General features: G+C 36.5%; 1 protein-coding gene across 1 annotated transcript in view; it reads right to left on the reverse strand.

Moving 5' to 3' along the window:
• Nucleotides 1-2225: 2225 nt before the first annotated feature.
• Nucleotides 2226-18254, reverse strand: part of LOC129750883 (serine-rich adhesin for platelets) — a 249638-nt gene continuing 233609 nt past the window's right edge. The window contains exons 5-6 of the mRNA XM_055746027.1: nucleotides 6708-7995; nucleotides 2226-5925 (exon numbers count right to left, since the gene is read on the reverse strand). Of these exons, the coding sequence (XP_055602002.1) occupies nucleotides 5576-5925; nucleotides 6708-7995 (1638 nt within the window). The 3' untranslated portion in view covers nucleotides 2226-5575. The remainder of the gene's footprint in view (nucleotides 5926-6707; nucleotides 7996-18254) is intronic.

The following is an 18254-nucleotide window of genomic DNA, read 5'->3' on the forward strand; positions in this document are numbered from 1 at the left end:
CCAAGGCGTGGTCTTGTGGTAGCGTGTTCGATTCTCACCACGAAGGTCGGAGTTCGATCCCCAAGCCAAGCAAGTTTTTTTTCAATACGTTATTTGGTTAATGAATTACCATTATGATGCGATATATGTTTCCTACATGTTTGTCTTATATGTTTCCTACATTTCCTATGTGGGAAAGAAGTAATTGAGCAATTTGTCGAGGTTGGAATCAGCGCGTCACGGCGGTACCATGTACAGAACATAGTAAATATTCAAGTGAAGGTGATAAGAACCGATGCTAAGGGTGCAGTTGAGATAGAGAGAGATGTTTTGCTCATTTTACGATTTTTGGGAAGCTGAATTAAAAGGCCGCTGAAAGCTGAATAGAAGGTCATTAAGTATTGTTTTGGAACTTGAAAGTATCAATATGAATTTTAATTTTTGAGTTGCATAGAACGAACTTTCATATCAATGATGGGGCTGAATAAGCGTTTTTGTTCCTGTTTTTATGGGACTTTTGGTTGCTTGGGTAGTTTTGAGATCGGATCACGGGAAGGGGTCGCTCAACAAGCCTGAAGTTTATATTTTAAGACATTTTGTTCAGGAGAAATATGAAAAACCCGTTTTTCATCAATAACTTTGGTTCCCGTCGACCGATTTCTTTCAAAAAACGGTTTTTCTTAAAGCCTAAATTATGAAAAATATTTCATCCGAAGACTGCATATCGATAATAGTTAAGGTAAAAAAGTTATTAGGCTTCAAAAATGAGCTAATTTTTTTAAGGATGGTATTCATCACTATTAATGAATCGAGCGGTCGAACATATTGAGGCCTCATTAACAGTGATGAATCCTTAAAAAAAATTAGCTCATTTTTGAAGCCTAATAACTTTTTTAACTTAACTCTTATCGATATGCAGTCTTCGGATGAAATATTTTTCATAATTAAGGCTTTAAGAAAAACCGTTTTTGAAAGAAATCGGCCGACGGGAACCAAAGTTATTGATGAAAAACTGGTTTTTCATGTTTCTCCCGAACAAAATGTCTTAAAATCCCATACAAACTGCAGGCTCGTTGAGCGACCTCTTTCCGTGACCCGATCTGGCCCAAATTTGGCATGAGATCTTGTACTAGGCCTAGGATCAATTTTAGCCTGCAGCGCATAACTTTTTTAAAAGTCGGGTCATTTGAGGCACTCTAATGCCCAGTCGTTGAACGGAAATGGTAATTAAGCCTACAGCTCAACAACTCTCTTTCAACACCCTCAAATTAGGTATAAAATATATCATAAAACAGGGTTTAAACACTGTCTGCACTGATATGCTTCTTAGAAGAAATTTCTGATAATTTTATTCGCAACATACCATCGGTATTGCGTGACTTATTTAAATATTCTTTAGTGCTTAGCGCTGTGAACATTTTTCCTGGAAAACTTAGCCACAAATCGAAACCGAGTGTCCCGTCAATGTAATCGAATAGTGCTTGTAATTTTGAAACTTATCTCGAATCATGCCAAGAAACACGCTTTTATACACTTTGTTCCGCAATCATCATCGCAGGAAAGGAGAAAACGTGATATAAACTTATTCCCGCTTCTTATGACTCAAGCCAGAAAAATAGGAATGATGTTTTCAAATGATTCGCATAGTGCAATCGGCGTTAGCTTAATCAAAAAACTGGTATGATTGATTTATTCCTCTAGGATGTTATATTGATGAACTTATGATGGTTGATCTCAATCTTTTTCACTATTTTTTCTTCAGTTAGACAGTTGGCCTTCGAAAAAATGTGGTTCATGAAGGCAACAAACAGCGTTGGAAGTATTCAAAGATACCTCCAAAATATGCAGTTATAGACATACTTTCTGACAAACAATATCATCAAAAAAAAATTCAATGTAAATTTTCAAGATTCCAAATCGTCTGAACATAAATCATATTCCACTGTTAGCCCCTGTCATCGAATCTGGCTAATCTCACAGATAAACACAACTATCTAATGCCAACCGGGTTTTAATCGACAACAACTTCAATACCAGGTAGCAATAGATGACCATTAAGCTACCGGTAATATTTTCCAGCCGGTGACAAATTGAACCGACTTAGAGCACCTTCGTAGTACCCCACGCGCTCGAATAAACTGAACGACGACCCCCGTCCTGCCGGGTTCGGATGCTAATCGAGTTGTGAATCTGACTTTTTTTTTCTTCACCCGATTGCAATCCAAATCGCGATCCACAGAAACCGGTCAATAAGCTTATGTCGTTTACTTCAGTACTTCTCTAAACGATTAATTTTTTTTTCACTATTGCAAATAAGAGCAACCTGAGCTACAGCCACATATGTTGATGTTTTCTTTGCTTTGCTTTAATTGGTTTAAATTTTATTCGTCTCTTTTTTTTTCAAAAGTGCCGTTTCTTATCAAACCGTAATATTAAGATGTGATGTGATGATAAGGACTGCCTATGCATGGAGGAAAATAAATTAAGTAAACTAAGTAGTAGGCGCTGCCTGGTTGCATGTGTTTACATTCAAAAATACTTTTCTTTGCTTGCGCGAGACATTAGTTTTGTTTCTCGTTTTGTTTTCTCTTTAAAAACTATAACACTAGACTTACTATTTACAGAAATCCTTTCAGCGGAAAGGACTTTTTGTTTGCTTTTTACATGGATTAGAAATTTGCTCATCCTAACTATTTCTAAAGGTTTAACAACGTGGTTAATATTATCGTCATGGAAGTAATAATTTCAATCAACCGTTCACCAACCAACGGATCTATTGTTTGTTTGTTATTGTTTTTTTTTCAAATAGTTGCCAGTTTCGTCCTCTTCGCGATGTATGAGATTACAAATGTTGTAAGTTTTAGAAGTGGACACTATTTCATTGTATAAGTACGTTTAAATCATTACAATTGTATCTGCTATCGTAGTATAGTTTTGCCCCAAAAATTTCTGAGAAGAGTTTGAAGCACCTGAGATTTTTTTTCAATTTAAAAAAAGTGGTTCAGAAGGTCCCCAAAACTGGTCACACTGGTCAATTTTTTTTTGTTATTCACTTGAACTAGAGAAGGTACAGGGAGCGTCATCAGGATGTATCAGATTTGAAATTCGAATATTTTAGCCATTTTTCAGTTGATTTCGATATACAAACACAAAAGTCATTTAGTGCTATTTAAGCTGTGATTTGAGACAAACCAAAAGAACGCGATGAAATTGTAGTGCTTTACATCGAAAACGATCGTTCAGTTGTGAAAACTGTGCTTGCTTACCATAAAAATTGTTGTCTAAAAAATGCTGATGTGAACTGTCCTCTTTGTTCTCAGAATTTCCCAAGCAATCAAAAGTCACGTATTTACTTGAATGAAAGCATTGAAAGTTACATATTGGCTGACAAAGAGAATCAACTGCCCAATTCCCTTTAGTGAACTTTATGTACTCATTAATGAACTTGAAAGTTGCAAAAGTGATTAATATGTACGTTGTATGTGACTTGTTTTGCCCAATTCCCATTAGTGAACTATATGTACTCATTAACGAACTTGAAAGCTGCAAAAGTGATCTATACGTACGTTATACGGGACTTTAGTCACATAAAGGGCACAAAAATGCTCAATACGGGATTTGGTAAGTCACATAAAGGGCACAAAAGTGCTCAAACGGGTATTGATAAGTCATAAAAAGTGCATTGATGTGCTTTCAAAATCAAATCACCTCTTCGAGTTTTAGTTTCAGTTAGAACAACATCTGGGCGTGGTCTCGTGGTAGCGTGTTTGATTCTCACCAGGAAGATCGGGGTTCGATCCCCAAGCCGGGCAAGTTTTTTTCAATAAGTAATTTTGTACTTGAGTGACCATTCTGATGCGATATATGTAGGAAATGTAGGAAAGAAGCAATTGAGCAATTTGTCGAGTTTGAAATCCGGCGCGTGGCATCATGGCGGCACCGGTACAGGACACAGTAAATAATCAAGTGAAGGTGATATGAACCGAAGCCAACGGTTCAGTTGAGATAGAGACAGATTTTTTTGCTCATTTTGCGATTTTTCGGAAACTGAATTAAGAGGGCGCTGGAAGCTGAATAGAAGATCACTAAGACTTGTTTTGGTACTTGAAAGCATCAATAAGAACTTAAATTTTGAGCTGCATAGAACGTACTTCATATCAATGATGGGGCTGAGTAAGCGTGTTTGTACCTGTTTTATGGGACTTTTGGTTGCTTGGGTTAACGACACCACACGTTTTTCTGTGAGCATATTTCAGAAGTTAAATTTACACCACATCCAAAAACTATTGACTGGTGGACATAAGTATTCGATATTTTAAGTGTTCCGGTGGAATTTTTCGTTATTTTTCTATATTCTCTACAAGTTATGGAAGAAGATTGGAGTGTAGAAAATTTCTTGCTCTTAGATAGAAAGCATTTCACAGAATCTATGCACATTAAAAATATGTAAACATCTATTCAAAAACTATTATAGTAAATATAAGTTTAAAGAAGTGCTTTAAGTTAGCTGATATCGAATACTCATGTCTATCAGTGTCTAAAAAGCCCGAAATTCTGGCCTATGGATACCAATTCCCCCAAAAGAGTTGCTTTTTGTTTATCATTTAGGGGCGGTCTTTTAATCAACGTTGTATTTTAAATTTGGTTTGAAATAAGTGATTTAAAATATCCTGACAGAAGCTTTCTGATTTTCGAAAATTTACTAAAAAAATTGCGGAATTACTCGATGTTGAAATAAGATTCATCCTGATGGTGCACTCCGTTTGTACCCAGTCTTCTTAAACAATCCTAACCAGCCTTATCAATGTTTATAATGTTGCTGTAATGAGAGTTTCAATTTTTTTAAATTTTCTATAGATGACCAACAACAACTCGTTAAATAAAGTAACTTTCGCAAACTTTTCTAGGACACAACACTGATGCTTTCGGAGAAAACGAAACTTTTTTAGATGAAGTTCAATGATGCCAATCAACCGTTTGTATTCTGGTGAAATACGAAAAAAATTGAAATAATTTGTAGGAAGACTTATTTTACGTGCTTTTCATGTCCCATTTTGGCTGAATAAAGGTTACTTAGAGAAAGGGCTCGCCTATACCCTTATGTGTATTTATTAACCTCAAACTGGAAAAGTGGAAAAAGTGACGTGACGAAAACGCCTTACGTGACTCGTGAATGTAAATAAAATAGGGGGATTCTACATGAGTTTTGTATTTTCCTCAATCTTCTTTCGGAACTTGAAAGTATCTTTAAGAATTCGAATAACGAGCTGTTTAATGATTTACAGAGCCGTCACAGACATTTTCGGATCTACAGAGTTTGATTAGTTTTTTTTTAAGTTTTTACGAAATAAATTCCAAAGAATTCCGTTCGGCTAAAAAAGTGTTCCGTCATCGTTCCAGAGAGTGATGGATCTCAAACATCGCTCTTTACCGTACTTTTTGAACATCGTTAAGCTGTGTTGGTCACCTAAAGCCTATCTATCTGTCTTAATTGTCCAAAAATTGCTAACATAATCAGTCTATTGATACATCTCGTACTAGAGCTCACACTTGAAACACCCTTCATGCAGAGCATTGCCAAGTGCGAGAACTGTGATCATAGATATGGTAACCGCAGAACGTTAAAAAGTGTACTAACTAGACCAGAACCGAATAAAAGCATCCAGGAAGAGCTGCTAACGTTAAACAAACCTAGCAGTGTTATGAGTGTTCCGTGCTTTGGTCGGATCCGACTCGGTTCAGCACCGATTGGTGAGCCTCCACTACAACAATTGGCGTCGTGGCGATCGGTTACGACGTTACTGGCGTTACTTCGGACGATGGCTGCGCTACGAGCAGGGAAAGCGTTACTAAGGGCGCTACTGTTAGCAGATGCACTACTTCTGGTGGGTTCGTCCTCCCAGAGCCAAGCAGACGTTTGGGTAAGTTCCAGTGCCGAGGTAACTGCTGCAAGGTAAGAAATAGAAGAAGAGGGAGAAGAGAGTTCCTCCAGGTTGAGGGTGTGTGGAGGAACACAAGGGTACAGGAAAAGGACAAAGTTTCATTAGTAAACATTGTTGTTGAGATGCTGAGCAATGTGTTGGTTACAAAATTTCAGAGGAGCTAACCGTTCGTGCAATTTTAAGGTTCCGGGTTCAACCGCTAGAGGGTTGGCGGACTTCTCAGGCTCCCATATTTGTTTGAATGGTTCACACGGGTGCGGTTAGAGTTCTAAAATGATACACACAGCAACGCAAACAAACAAAATCCTTGGGTTAGTTCCTAGAAGAGATGGTTTTCAAAAACACTGAAACAATTTCAAACCATGCTTTCAATGGAAAATGTTCAAGACTTAGATGAAGATATTTTAAGGATTAATTTAGAAAGATAGTTTTAGAAAGTTTGAAGTCATTTGGTAGATGAAAAAAGTGAAGTAAACATGCCGTTTAATGCAATCCAGTCCGTTCGTAGCTCTTACAGTTCGAAGTACCAATATCTATGATCACAATCAAATACTAATAATTACAAATCGAGGGCCCAAAAATGTTTCACTTGTCTACACTTTGTACAAATACACTATCAAATATGTCAACGCTAGTACGAGATGAAAGAGAATTTAGAATAACATTCGCCTAAATACAGAGTAGTGGGGATGCTCTAAGTACAAACTCTCTAGATCTAAAAGTCCATATCATCCAAATCTTCCTCATCTACAAAGTTCAACGCTTGACCAGTGAGATTGGGGTTACCTTCGTCGAGTTCATCCTCCTCGATGATTTCAGCCGAAGACACCTGATGCAGATCATCCATGTCCAGGATGTCTCCATCCATCAGCAGATCGGCTTCGTCCGCTTGCGATGTGTCATCCAGGTTTGCTGGCGTCGTCGATGACAAAGTTGTCGGTGCTGGTGTTGTTGTCGTCGTTGGTGTTACCCTCGGAGTCGTTGACTTAGATTTGGCTCTGGCGCCATTAGCACCTAACCGATTCAAATTTGATGGCACTGAGACGTTACTTGCGTTACTATTAATACTACTGCCACTACTACTGCTGCTTTGAAGCTGTTTAGTTTTCTTATTGGCGTTCTGAGCTCCACCGCCGCCTCCAGGACCCTTCTTGGGTTTCTTGCTACCAGCGTTATTACTATGTACATTGGAAGGAGTATTCTTATTGTTTACTTTTTTGGTCGCCTTCTTCTTGGACCCTGCTGAACCTGCCGACGTCCCCGCCGAAGTTGCATTTGGTAAGTTCACTGGTACCGTTGCCTGTCTACTACTACCACTACTACTATTGCTACTAATACTTATACTATTTGCACTGGTTGGACTGACTCCACTACTATTGCTGCCACTACTACTTACACTAACGGAACAATCGTTCTCCTCCAGACTGCACCGTTGACTTTTAGCCGACCCTACGGGCCTCTTTCTGCTAATACTAGTACCGTTACCTACACTACTACTGCTGCTACCACTATTTGTACCTAAACTACTACCGCTACTACCCCCAGAAGGCCTGAAACAGTGCTCCCCGGCCGGTTCATCTTCCCGGCATTTTCGTCGCTTCTTTTTCTTCTTTCGCAGCGTTTCCTTGTTGTCCTTATCCTTATTTACACCTCCAGGGACAACAGCTGCTGAACCAGTAGACCCTACGCCCGTACCCCCCATCAACGCCACATTTTTGCCCGGTGAAGCCCCACAAGCAGGCCGCGGTTTCAGTTCCGGGTCCGTCAATTCCTGCAGCGCTCGTCCAGCCTCACACAGTTGCTTCAATCCGTGCCGCACGTGGTCGGCACCGAAGAGCCGCGATACGACCTGTTCCACCCGATCGTGGGCCACCGTTTGGGTCAGTGCTTTGGTATAGGTGGCCAGCTTGCCGAGCGTTCGGTTGACGGGGATTTGAATTTTCCGAGGTTGACCCGTTTTGTTGAGGGCTAAGTATAGCGTGCGTCGGTTGTTGGAGTGCCGCGTAGAGCTGTAGGTATTGTAGTGGTGCTGTTCCATCTGCTCGTTGAAGACGCAGTCGTCCGTGAATGTTTTCTATGGAAGGGAAGAAGAAATAGAGTCATGATTAGTCCAGTAAATTCTATTGTAAACTTTCCATTATTTTTGTACATTGAAAAAAAAATATTTAAATTATAAGAATCGACCAGTATTTCTGCGTTAATTTATTTTGAACATTACTTCAGTAAATATTCACATAACGTACCGTTACCGTAGCCTTGAATTTTAAATCACAACGATGCCAGCTCGTTATTTCATGTATTTGTATGACTATTTAAAGCTGAAAAAACTGTAATTTTAAGAAAAGTTCGCATTTTGCTCTCGTCGGGTGCGGTTGCAGTTCCTTGCTGATGCGAAGTTTGGGATGTGTACGGATTATGTGCATGAGTTTTTTGAAGTTAAACAATGATATGTTTGGTTTCAAAATAGTGCTGTGCTTTACAACCCATTTGATAAAATAGTATCAACGAAAAAGTTAAATAAATAAGTCCGTGAAAACAAAAAAAATATCTTTACAAAATGCGTCCGAAACTGCGATGACGTTTATTCGTGCAGTTTCGGAATTCAAAAGGATTTAAAGAGCATTGAAGGTCGTTGAAAGGTTGAGGAGGATCTAAATGAGAAGTTAGTTTCTGGTACCACTTCATATGAAATTAATGATCCAGTGATTTTGTTAAAATAAGATTTAAATGCATTATCGAAAAGTTTGAGACACAGCTTACATGCGGCAGAGGCCGCGTCAGTTAAGATGTGGTGTGGAAAAATGAATTCCCAATTTCGTGTGCTTGCCATAGCGACGCATGTGAATGGCCTGGCTGGCTGTGATCTAATTATATTGTCGTTATTCGAGTTGTGTGGTTATTACAGCGGGTAAAACGATGAGTTTTCCACTTAAATATTTTTTGGAAATACGAGGCACACGCCACCAGGGTCTAACACGTTGACGTCGCGGTTCGGAGTGTTGGTCGGGTTAATGCATTCTGATGGTTCAAAACAAGAAATTTCCTGTTGAAGAATTAAATAGCTGAGTTGTGGAAACCAAGTGGATTGTCTGCCCTAGGCTTTTTGATGCAAAGTATGGACACGTTAATGCTGATAAAATGTACTTTACTGATGGTTTCCTGATAGACGAATGTACCGGGTTTGGAGTGTTCAAAAAAATTTTTAAGTGTATCTTACAGTCTTCATTCTCCATGCTTAGTGTATTTTGCGGAGCAGCTATACATTGGGCTTTGGAGAGTATAGCCGCACGACCCGTTGAACACTACATCATTGTAACGGATAGTTATAGCTCTGTTGAGGCTATTCGTTTAATAAGACCCGGAAATTACACGCCGTACTTCCTTGAGAAGATACGGGTAACGCTGAGTGCTTTATCTAGACGCTGCTTCATCATTACCTTTGTTCGGGTGCCTTCACATTGCTCAATAATGGGCAATGAGAGGGCAGATTCGCTGGCAAAGATGGGCGCGGTTGAAGGCAACATTTATCAGCGTCAAATCGCCTTCAGCGAATTTTACTATTTGGTCCGAAGTAACTCTCTTGTCAATTGGCAGCGCAAATGGAATGAAGATGAGTTGGGCCGGTGGCTTCACACTTTCTTGTGAATCTCGCTAGCAACAATTTGTGTCGTTGTGGCCAAGGTTACCATGACATCGAGCATATTGTTTGGTCGTGTGAGGACCATTTTATCGCCGCGATAGACTCTCTTCGGGTCCTAGGTAAACCATCTAATGTTCCAGTGAGGGATGTGTTGGCTGCGGTAGATCTAGACGACATGTTCGAGATATACCTTTATCTTAAATCTATCGATCTTCCCGTTTAAATATATTTTTCCTATTTTACTTCCATTTCTCCTTTTGTCAAATAATTACTGACAACAACTGGACTCTTAATAAAAAATCTGAACCATTTCAAGTGGATAACTTTGAGAAAAAAAATTGTGAAGTGTTAGATCTAAGCGATCATTGTATAACAAAAAACGGAATTTCGGTTCCGTGGAACTAAAAAGTATGAGCCGCTTCAAATAAATGAATTGTGAAAAAAGTGGATTGTCTGAAACTTTTTGATGAAAAATCACTAAAGGAATATCGAGAAATGAAAAAAGGTGGCTATCAATTCCAATTTGGCATCACCGGAAAGTGATTTGTGATAAAATCGAGGGTTTTGGAGATTGCGTGTGATATATTTATCTGTCGAAAAGATTGGGTTGTAAGATGTAACAACCGGCAGATATTAGGCAGAAATATTGAGGTGTCGATAACTCCGGTTGTGTTTTGTGATATTTGAAGGGTGGATCTCGGTTTTATAGGTGCAATTTTGTGTGTTAATCGCGATTGCCGGTTAGCTTAATTTGTATTTCGCGCGGTGCGAAGATCTTATTTTGTGTAAAAAGGCGTAAGAAGAAGCAGCGCCATGAAATTGCCCTGGGAAATACAGTGAATACAATAATTTCCTTTTCAAGGGAACATGGAATTCCAGGAATTTGGCCGATGTATGCTTTATCTTAGGTCAAAATATTTCAAAATTCAAACCACAAAGCTTCATATAACTTTTTTTAACGAGATTTCAAGCTACAAGCATATGAAAAATCGATTATTGTTCAAAATCTGTTTGAAATATAAAACTGATAAGTTCGTGAAGAAAAATTAACTTGATTTAGGTTGTCGTTTTACCACAGCGATCCTTTTTCGAAAAATTTTGATTCCTGTGGTTAAAAATTACTCCAGTTAATTGCTGATATCTCTGTTAGCGCAAAAAAACGCAATTCAGCATGCATAGGGGGTGTTCAGGATGAAATTCCCTAGCATTTGAATATAAAATGGTAGTGACGTCTTGTGACGCAAATATTTTCTGACTAGCTGAAGTTCGTTCATTATACTCCAACCTCTTTCCAATCGATTGATAAAGTTGGATTTAAGGTTTGACAAACTAATATTTTTGACTTTTGTCCACTGGTCACCGCACTATGGACCGTTTAAATGTTTTATGGAACTTCAAAGTTTCAATAAGAACATAAATTTTGAGCTGAATAAAACGAACTTCAGCACATTGATTATGCTGATTACGCTGTGTTGAATGACGGCGCTTAGAAGTCAAATGATAGATTTGAAAAAAAAAAGAAAGGGATGAAAAATGATGTTGTGCTTTAACTTTATACTGGCTTCAATACTCTTTGAAAACTCTGTCGAAATCATACATTGGACAAAAATAATTCTTGTGTTTATGACAAAAATAATTCTGGAATTATGTAATTTGAACCGAAAGTTATGTTACCGTTTCCTGTGATATGAAATCCATTCGAGAATCATGTAAAGCATCAAAAAATTAAATCTTGGCTAGAATATACTTGTTTTGCGTTTGTTTACAGTAAAACTTCATCCATTCAAAGATTTTTTTTAAAATTTCAACAAAGTAAAAAGTTAAAACTTTATGTTCATTTCACCCCTAAATTTATGCAGCTCCTTGATATTTATATACAAGAGAAAAATAAAAATTGATGTTTTTTTTACTTTATCAATTTCAAAGCCCCTTTATGGATGAATTATCATGTCATAGGTTTCTGTTAAATTTTTCATAGAAAAATATGTGTTACTAGTCTAGTTCTTTCTTTTCTAGGTGAAAAGGAGAATGCTTGTTTTTAAGCCTTATTAAAAGTTTTCTGCAGAAACAATATTTTAACTTTCAACTTTTAATGTATGATCCATATGAATCTGTGCATCAATCTAATTACGACCCAATTTATTCTTCTCAATGTCCATATAAAATGAACACTGCAATCCATTAGGCCTGTTTTTTTTTTAAATTTCAATACGTACATTAAATTTCAATGTCCATACCAAATCTTGAACCCAAGCCTTTTGCAAGAAAATTAAAATACATAAACACGGGTGCTCAACTCATAGCAAGACTTTTTTCCTAGATTTGAAAAATAAAAATACAATAACTACAGTCAAAACTACTCGCGGCCTTGGGAAAGTTATTGAGCTCAAAAATTTATTTTCAGAATTTTGATAATATTATACAGCTTTTCCGGACAAGTGCACAAATTTGTTTATTGAATTTTTACCTATTTTCAAAAGTTTTCTCGAAAAAAAGATTAGGAAAACTAAATGAATATTTGGAATCAACACCCCAAAATGAGTCAAATTAAATATTTTCAAATATTTTTTGTTCCAATTAACTTTCCCATCTCGTTGTGTAGTCATTTAAAGTGAATGAAAATCTGGTAGGAATCAAAATGAATACTCATGAATAAATTTTAAGACAATCTAACCGTGAAATTCATAACTTTTGCAATTTTTCTAATAACATAGAACTATTCTTCTCAATTATTGAGTGTCTGCAATGAAAGTAAATTCGTTTTAAATTTGCTCGCTCACCGGTGGAGGGTACGTGTTTCAGCCGATTCTAAAATATAAAATTGTGCTAAAACCCTCATACCTGAATCCAATATTTAAGCCAGTACCGTTGCAGTTACTCTAGTACCTATGGTTCTGAGGACTTAGAACTTGGCGTTATGATTTGGAATTTAAAAGAGGAAATGTTGGGGAGGTTTTAAAATAAGTTCAAAATTGCCTCGATAAAACCTCAAAATTGAATAAAAAAAACAAGGAGGGGGCACCATTAGATTTCAAATGAGTTTAATTATTAAATTATTTCTCATTTAAGTGTAAGAAATTAGAGGAAGTAAGAAAAATTCGAAATTAAAAAAAATGTTACAGGTGATTTCTTAACAACCAATGTTTCCTTGACAGATGTAAGAATTATAACAAAGGTTTTAGCTGAAATCACCCCGTTTGGTATAATCAGACTATTTGAACTTTCGTATTTCCAATACCGAGAAGATTTCATTGAAAACCTTAACACACACATTGCAAACTTTTTAGTTAAAAATATGAGCAATGAAAAAATTTTACGACCTTTCCAGCTGATCAAATAAGACTTCTTACTGCTACGACTAAGCGAATTGTTTGTTTAAGGACTTTAACAAGCATTTTTCTGCTTTCTGCCGAACAGTAAAAAAACACGGTACAAAAACGATCCATCGAATTTCAGTCTTCTTTCCCTGGATGTTGACAAGTTTGACTACTATTATAATATTTAAATACAGAAAAAAGGCATTCATAAAAACAAACCGCTCTAATCTCTTATGACGTGTTGACTGATATTGAATGATTTATTCATACACAGAAGTCTGAAAAGGATAATTTAATCGTATTATGAAATTTATCTAGATTGCAATTATAGTAAATTGACAACTTTTTTTTTGAATAAAAAATCCTGCGTAATTGTGCTCAAAGCAGAGTTGCAAGTTTGCAGATAATCATTAGAAATTGATACTCACCGCAATGAGTATCAATTAAGCAGCACAATGAATTTCGTTGTGACGCTCAAAGCTTTCGATGTCAAACGGAATTCGCTGAACCAGTCTTCCGAAAATCAATCAAAACAAACACTCAGGATGCGTTTCCTGTTGGAAACATTCCGATTGTATAATGGGATAGCGCCTCTCGCAACTGCTTCGCCTGGCTGGTATGCAATATCGATCAGCGCTCCTATCAGCTATGCAAACCGAGTCGCATCATTCAGAATTATCGGTTTAGCAAACATCGCATATCGGAGATGAGTGAGATACAAACTGATCCATTCTGAATGTAGCTCACTCAGTATCTGCCTGAATTATATGAAATTCAAAATTATTTTTTGCAGGACGAGAAAAATCAAACAGTTGTGCGGGACACCATAAATTCTCAGTAGTTTTAACGTGACGGACGACAGTTTAATAAGATAACTTGTAAAATTTGAAAAACATGGCGAAAGTGAACATCTTTCCCTCACAAACACAACTTCAATTTGATTTTGATCATACTGATGTTAAAAAACGTTATAACAACAAATAAATTTATTAATTTGCTATATATCAAATCAAACAAAATACGCTAATGATCGGCTTCATGTATCACTCACTCACTGCCTGATCCATTCACTCCTGATAGAAGACCCAACAAGATTCGCCATATGCATTGCGCATTGGTGAGATTCCAATTTGATGATGGTACTGCACTGTTTTGACAGCAAGCATCGTGCGAGGTGATCTGTATTTTAGCGATGAATTGAACGATCGATGATCGGGTAGGTCCAGTAGCAATCAATAACGAAACCCGACCGTTGTACGTTCAGTTGCGAAGTGCAATCAGAAACATTCATTGAAAATAAGTGATATTCGGAACACAGCGCTGAACATCACATCAAGAAAAAAATCACAAACCCAGAATCCCATGAGAGAAATCTTCAGCTAAATGTCCCACTTTTTCCCCTATTATTTTTGACGACAATTTTATTTGTAACGAATCTATGGAATATTTTAATGTATCATATTATGTGATTAGCTTTTCACACTAGCGGCACGCCAAGTTGAACGACTCCAAACGCTTCGATATGAAAAAATATAACGAAAGCGCTTTAATGATTGGAATTTATGGAAACTTTTTAATGACGAAAGTGTTAAAGCTCTTGGGACCTATGTTTCAAAAAAGTGTCTATGTACACAACACACTACCTTATAAATTTTGTGAACAACACTTTAGTTTTATAATATTATTTGCAAATACGGCACTTTGGTACTGAAAATTTATAACATAATTTCATAGTCAAGACATCTTAAATGAAAAAAATAAACTTTAGCCGTTAGCGCTATGTTGGTTTTCAAAGATTAAATGCAAAAACATAATCTTGGATTAGAAGCAATATTTCAAATCGATTTCCTGGCTATTTGAAATCAATAAAATATGCTTGGTTAGCTTAACATAGAATACATTAAATGAAAAATCGATATTTGATTTAACTCTCAAGGGCTGAGAATTTAACAAAAAGGAGCGATCAAAACTCAGAATTTTTAAATATTTTTTTTTGTACTTTCTCGGCTGTTGACATTCAAAAAAGTAACATATGTTGAACTGTATTATGATCACAATCATCAAATCTCATGAGGACTCTTCTTCAAAGTATGTTGTGTACGAGTGTAGGATATCTAAATATGGAAATATTAATGAAGATCGTATATTCTAAAAAATATGCATCTATACATTCAAAACTAAAACCTACTTTTTTATATCAGCTAAATGAAAAATTTAGCCATGATTTCCTAGATAAGCTGACTGTCGTTTCAACTTCTTTCAATTCTCTTTTCAAACGATCTTTTTTAAACGCTCATGATCCTTGACATCCCTTCTCTTTTCCAAAATACTCATTGGTGGTGTAGTTTTCTGCAGAATTTTTGACAGAAATACTTAGAGACTGTAAAAGATCCGGAACAACCGTAGAGAAAACCTATTTTCGAAACAAATCTTAACATTCCCGAATTCACAACGACCACTTCAAAATGATCTACTAAGCTGTAAATGATCAATTTACAGTCTAAACGATTTTTTAAAGGGCATTTTTAAACGTATACAAAAATCGTTTAAAAAATCCTGTTATGATTATTAAAGAACAATTCATTTATGATGTATGTGTCTAAGAAGCTCATACGACCATAATCAAGAAATTAGTAGTAAGGCAGCTTAGAAACAGAAGCGATTTTACAATTACTCCAAATGGTAGTTCAAAAATATTTGAACTATCTTAATATTCAATGGCACATTATTATTTCCGTCATGTTCTTTTCAGAGATGTTAAAACCGCGAGTCTACATACTCGCACTTTAACCCTTCTTTGCAGAACGATTTTATTTCGTTAAACTCAATCTGCAATGATGCTATCTAAAGTTCAACTCGGAAAGCATCAGGAAGTAAGCTTCGGGTAAACTCGGCAGGAGTAAACAGCAATCGGGGGAAACATCAGCGAAGCAAACGAACAGTTCTGCGCAGGGTTGCCAACATATTTTTTCAATAATCAGGGAACTGGTGAAATAAAAATCAGGCAAAATCAGGCTACATAAGTAACGATAATTCCGCTCAAAGTGATGATTTTTTTTTGGTCATCGCTGTACATTTTTACTGTGTTGTGAGCCTACTTGGTTGCATTATTCTACTGAATCAAAGCCGAAAGATTCTGTTTCATTCCCTTTTTAAAATATGAATTAAAGGGAATCTTTCGATTGCTTTCATTCGTCCATATTTTCGCTTTTTTAATTTAAGCAATGGTACCTATTTTAGTTCCTTACTGCCCATTTTTCATCACATTCGCAAAAATCAGGCAAAATCTGGCATATTTTTAAAAATCAGGGAAATTCAATGGCTTTTCAGGTTGTCAGGCAGAGCCTCGAAAAATCAGGCAATCCCTGAAAAATCAGGCATATTGGCATCTCTGGTTCTGCGAAATAAAAAAAATTGGTTTTCGTTCGGCAGCCGAACACATAAATCGGACAACGCATGGGGGCGTGGCTAAAAGTGATAGATACCTACAAGGGAACGGGAAACGAGCGAAAGAACCCAAGCAACCAAAAGTTCGAATATCACTTAAGGAACGAACTAATAAGTTCATATATAGCTGTACAAAAGTTCTGTGGTACTTTTTTGCTGTTCAAAATGCTTTTTCGAGGTCCATGGAACTTCATTCTTTATCAAGTTCAGCCAATACCCAAAAAAAGCTTTAAAGTACTGTTTTGGTTTCTGTTTCTACTTTTTGGGAATTTGAAAGTTTGTATGAAGAAAAACAATCTACTTGTTACGTACTTCTCATTTTTTTCAAAATCAAGTAGCTATCAAAGGGTTGCAAGTCTTTTTGTACAGCTCAATAGTTCGTAAAAAGTCTCTGTTGTACTATTTTGTAAACTTGAAAGTTTTTAATTAGTTTCAACGGGCGTTCAAAAGCAACGTCGTATTATAGAAACTTTGAAGTAGATTTAAAGGCTAAAATCTACTTTTTTCGAACTTCAACACGTGTTTGCATAAATAAACACATCGTTACTTGGGAAACAACTATATGAAGTACACATTAATTTCCGGAAGAACTTTTTAACAGCTTGAAAGTGGGAATTAAGTAGAAATAAAGAACCTGAAAGTCGTTTTAAAGAAAATCATCACATCGAGTAAAATCGTTGCCTACTCATGATGTTCATATAGGGCAACAAGTATGGATCTCGACTTTCAAGCGGTGAGCTCGGGTTCGAGGCTTGGTAAGAACATGTTTTTTAAATGTAATGTGAGTTAGTAACAAATATGGTTGATTAATATGAATCAAATAAGCGGACTTGAGAAGGCAATTGAAGGAGCGAAAGAGTATTTTTTTCAATTTTTTATGCTGCTTATAGAGTGGATTTTGAAGCTGGTTAGAAGTTGTTTGGCGATTTATGCGAACTTTTTTTCAACTTTAAAGTTCGTTTAACTACTTAAAAATTGAGCTGAAAAGAAGTTGTATTAGCATACTCGATTAAGCTGATTAAACCTGATAGAGGAATGTTATCCGAACTTTTGGTTTGGGAAGGGTGCGAGGAATGTTAACTCGGTCCGTCGGGCAACGATCGCTCGTGAGCATTCGTGTACGATAAGCTTCGTTCTGTTGCTTCGTTGGTGTGATTTTATTCCTGCGAGGCATGGAAAACATCAATTCGGAACTGTTCTCTTCGTTTTGTGTGCAATCACGTTATGATTGGAACGAAGATAAAATCAATCTGCACACAACAAGTTAAACTCGGAAAAAAATCAACCGAATGATTCTTTCCGAAGCGAGTTTACACACCGCTGGTTCTTTTTTCACAATTAGAATTCTATAAATCTTCTAGAAGCGCTCTTTATAAAATAAATGAATTTATCGGACATTAAATAGGCTGGTATGAATCATATCCTACTTTTTGGTGCAACGATCCTGTTTTCTACTTCAGAAATTATCACAGGGAATTTTAAACATCACGCGAGTCGAGATAGTATTTGAAAATACGTTATGATACTAGCTAAAAACCGCCGCTTCCATTTGAAAGGGAAAGTTTTGATGTTTCTTTATTACATTTTATTTGGTTGATAAATGCTTTTCACATGTTGTCGATTCCAGCCGGTTGCATAAGTTGGGATGCCATACGTTTTAATTGGAAGGGTTTTTTTTATTGTTTATTATCTTTTCTTTAAATGCTACAAATCTGTTTCTTAACTCAATAATTTGTTTGTAAGATTAAAAAATATTTTCTTCATTTATATCAAAACCCTACATAGCTACCTAAAAATTTCAACTTCGTTTTTTAGGTTGCCGCTACAAGTAGAAGCAAACCATAGCTCGAATGCTATAAATAACATCATGAAAAATTTTTTATGCAAAATTGACAAAACACTTTCGTTAATTCAAAGATACTAAATTTG

Source organism: Uranotaenia lowii, chromosome 3 (genome assembly GCF_029784155.1).
Source record: "Uranotaenia lowii strain MFRU-FL chromosome 3, ASM2978415v1, whole genome shotgun sequence".
Classification (NCBI taxonomy): Eukaryota; Metazoa; Arthropoda; class Insecta; order Diptera; family Culicidae; genus Uranotaenia; species Uranotaenia lowii.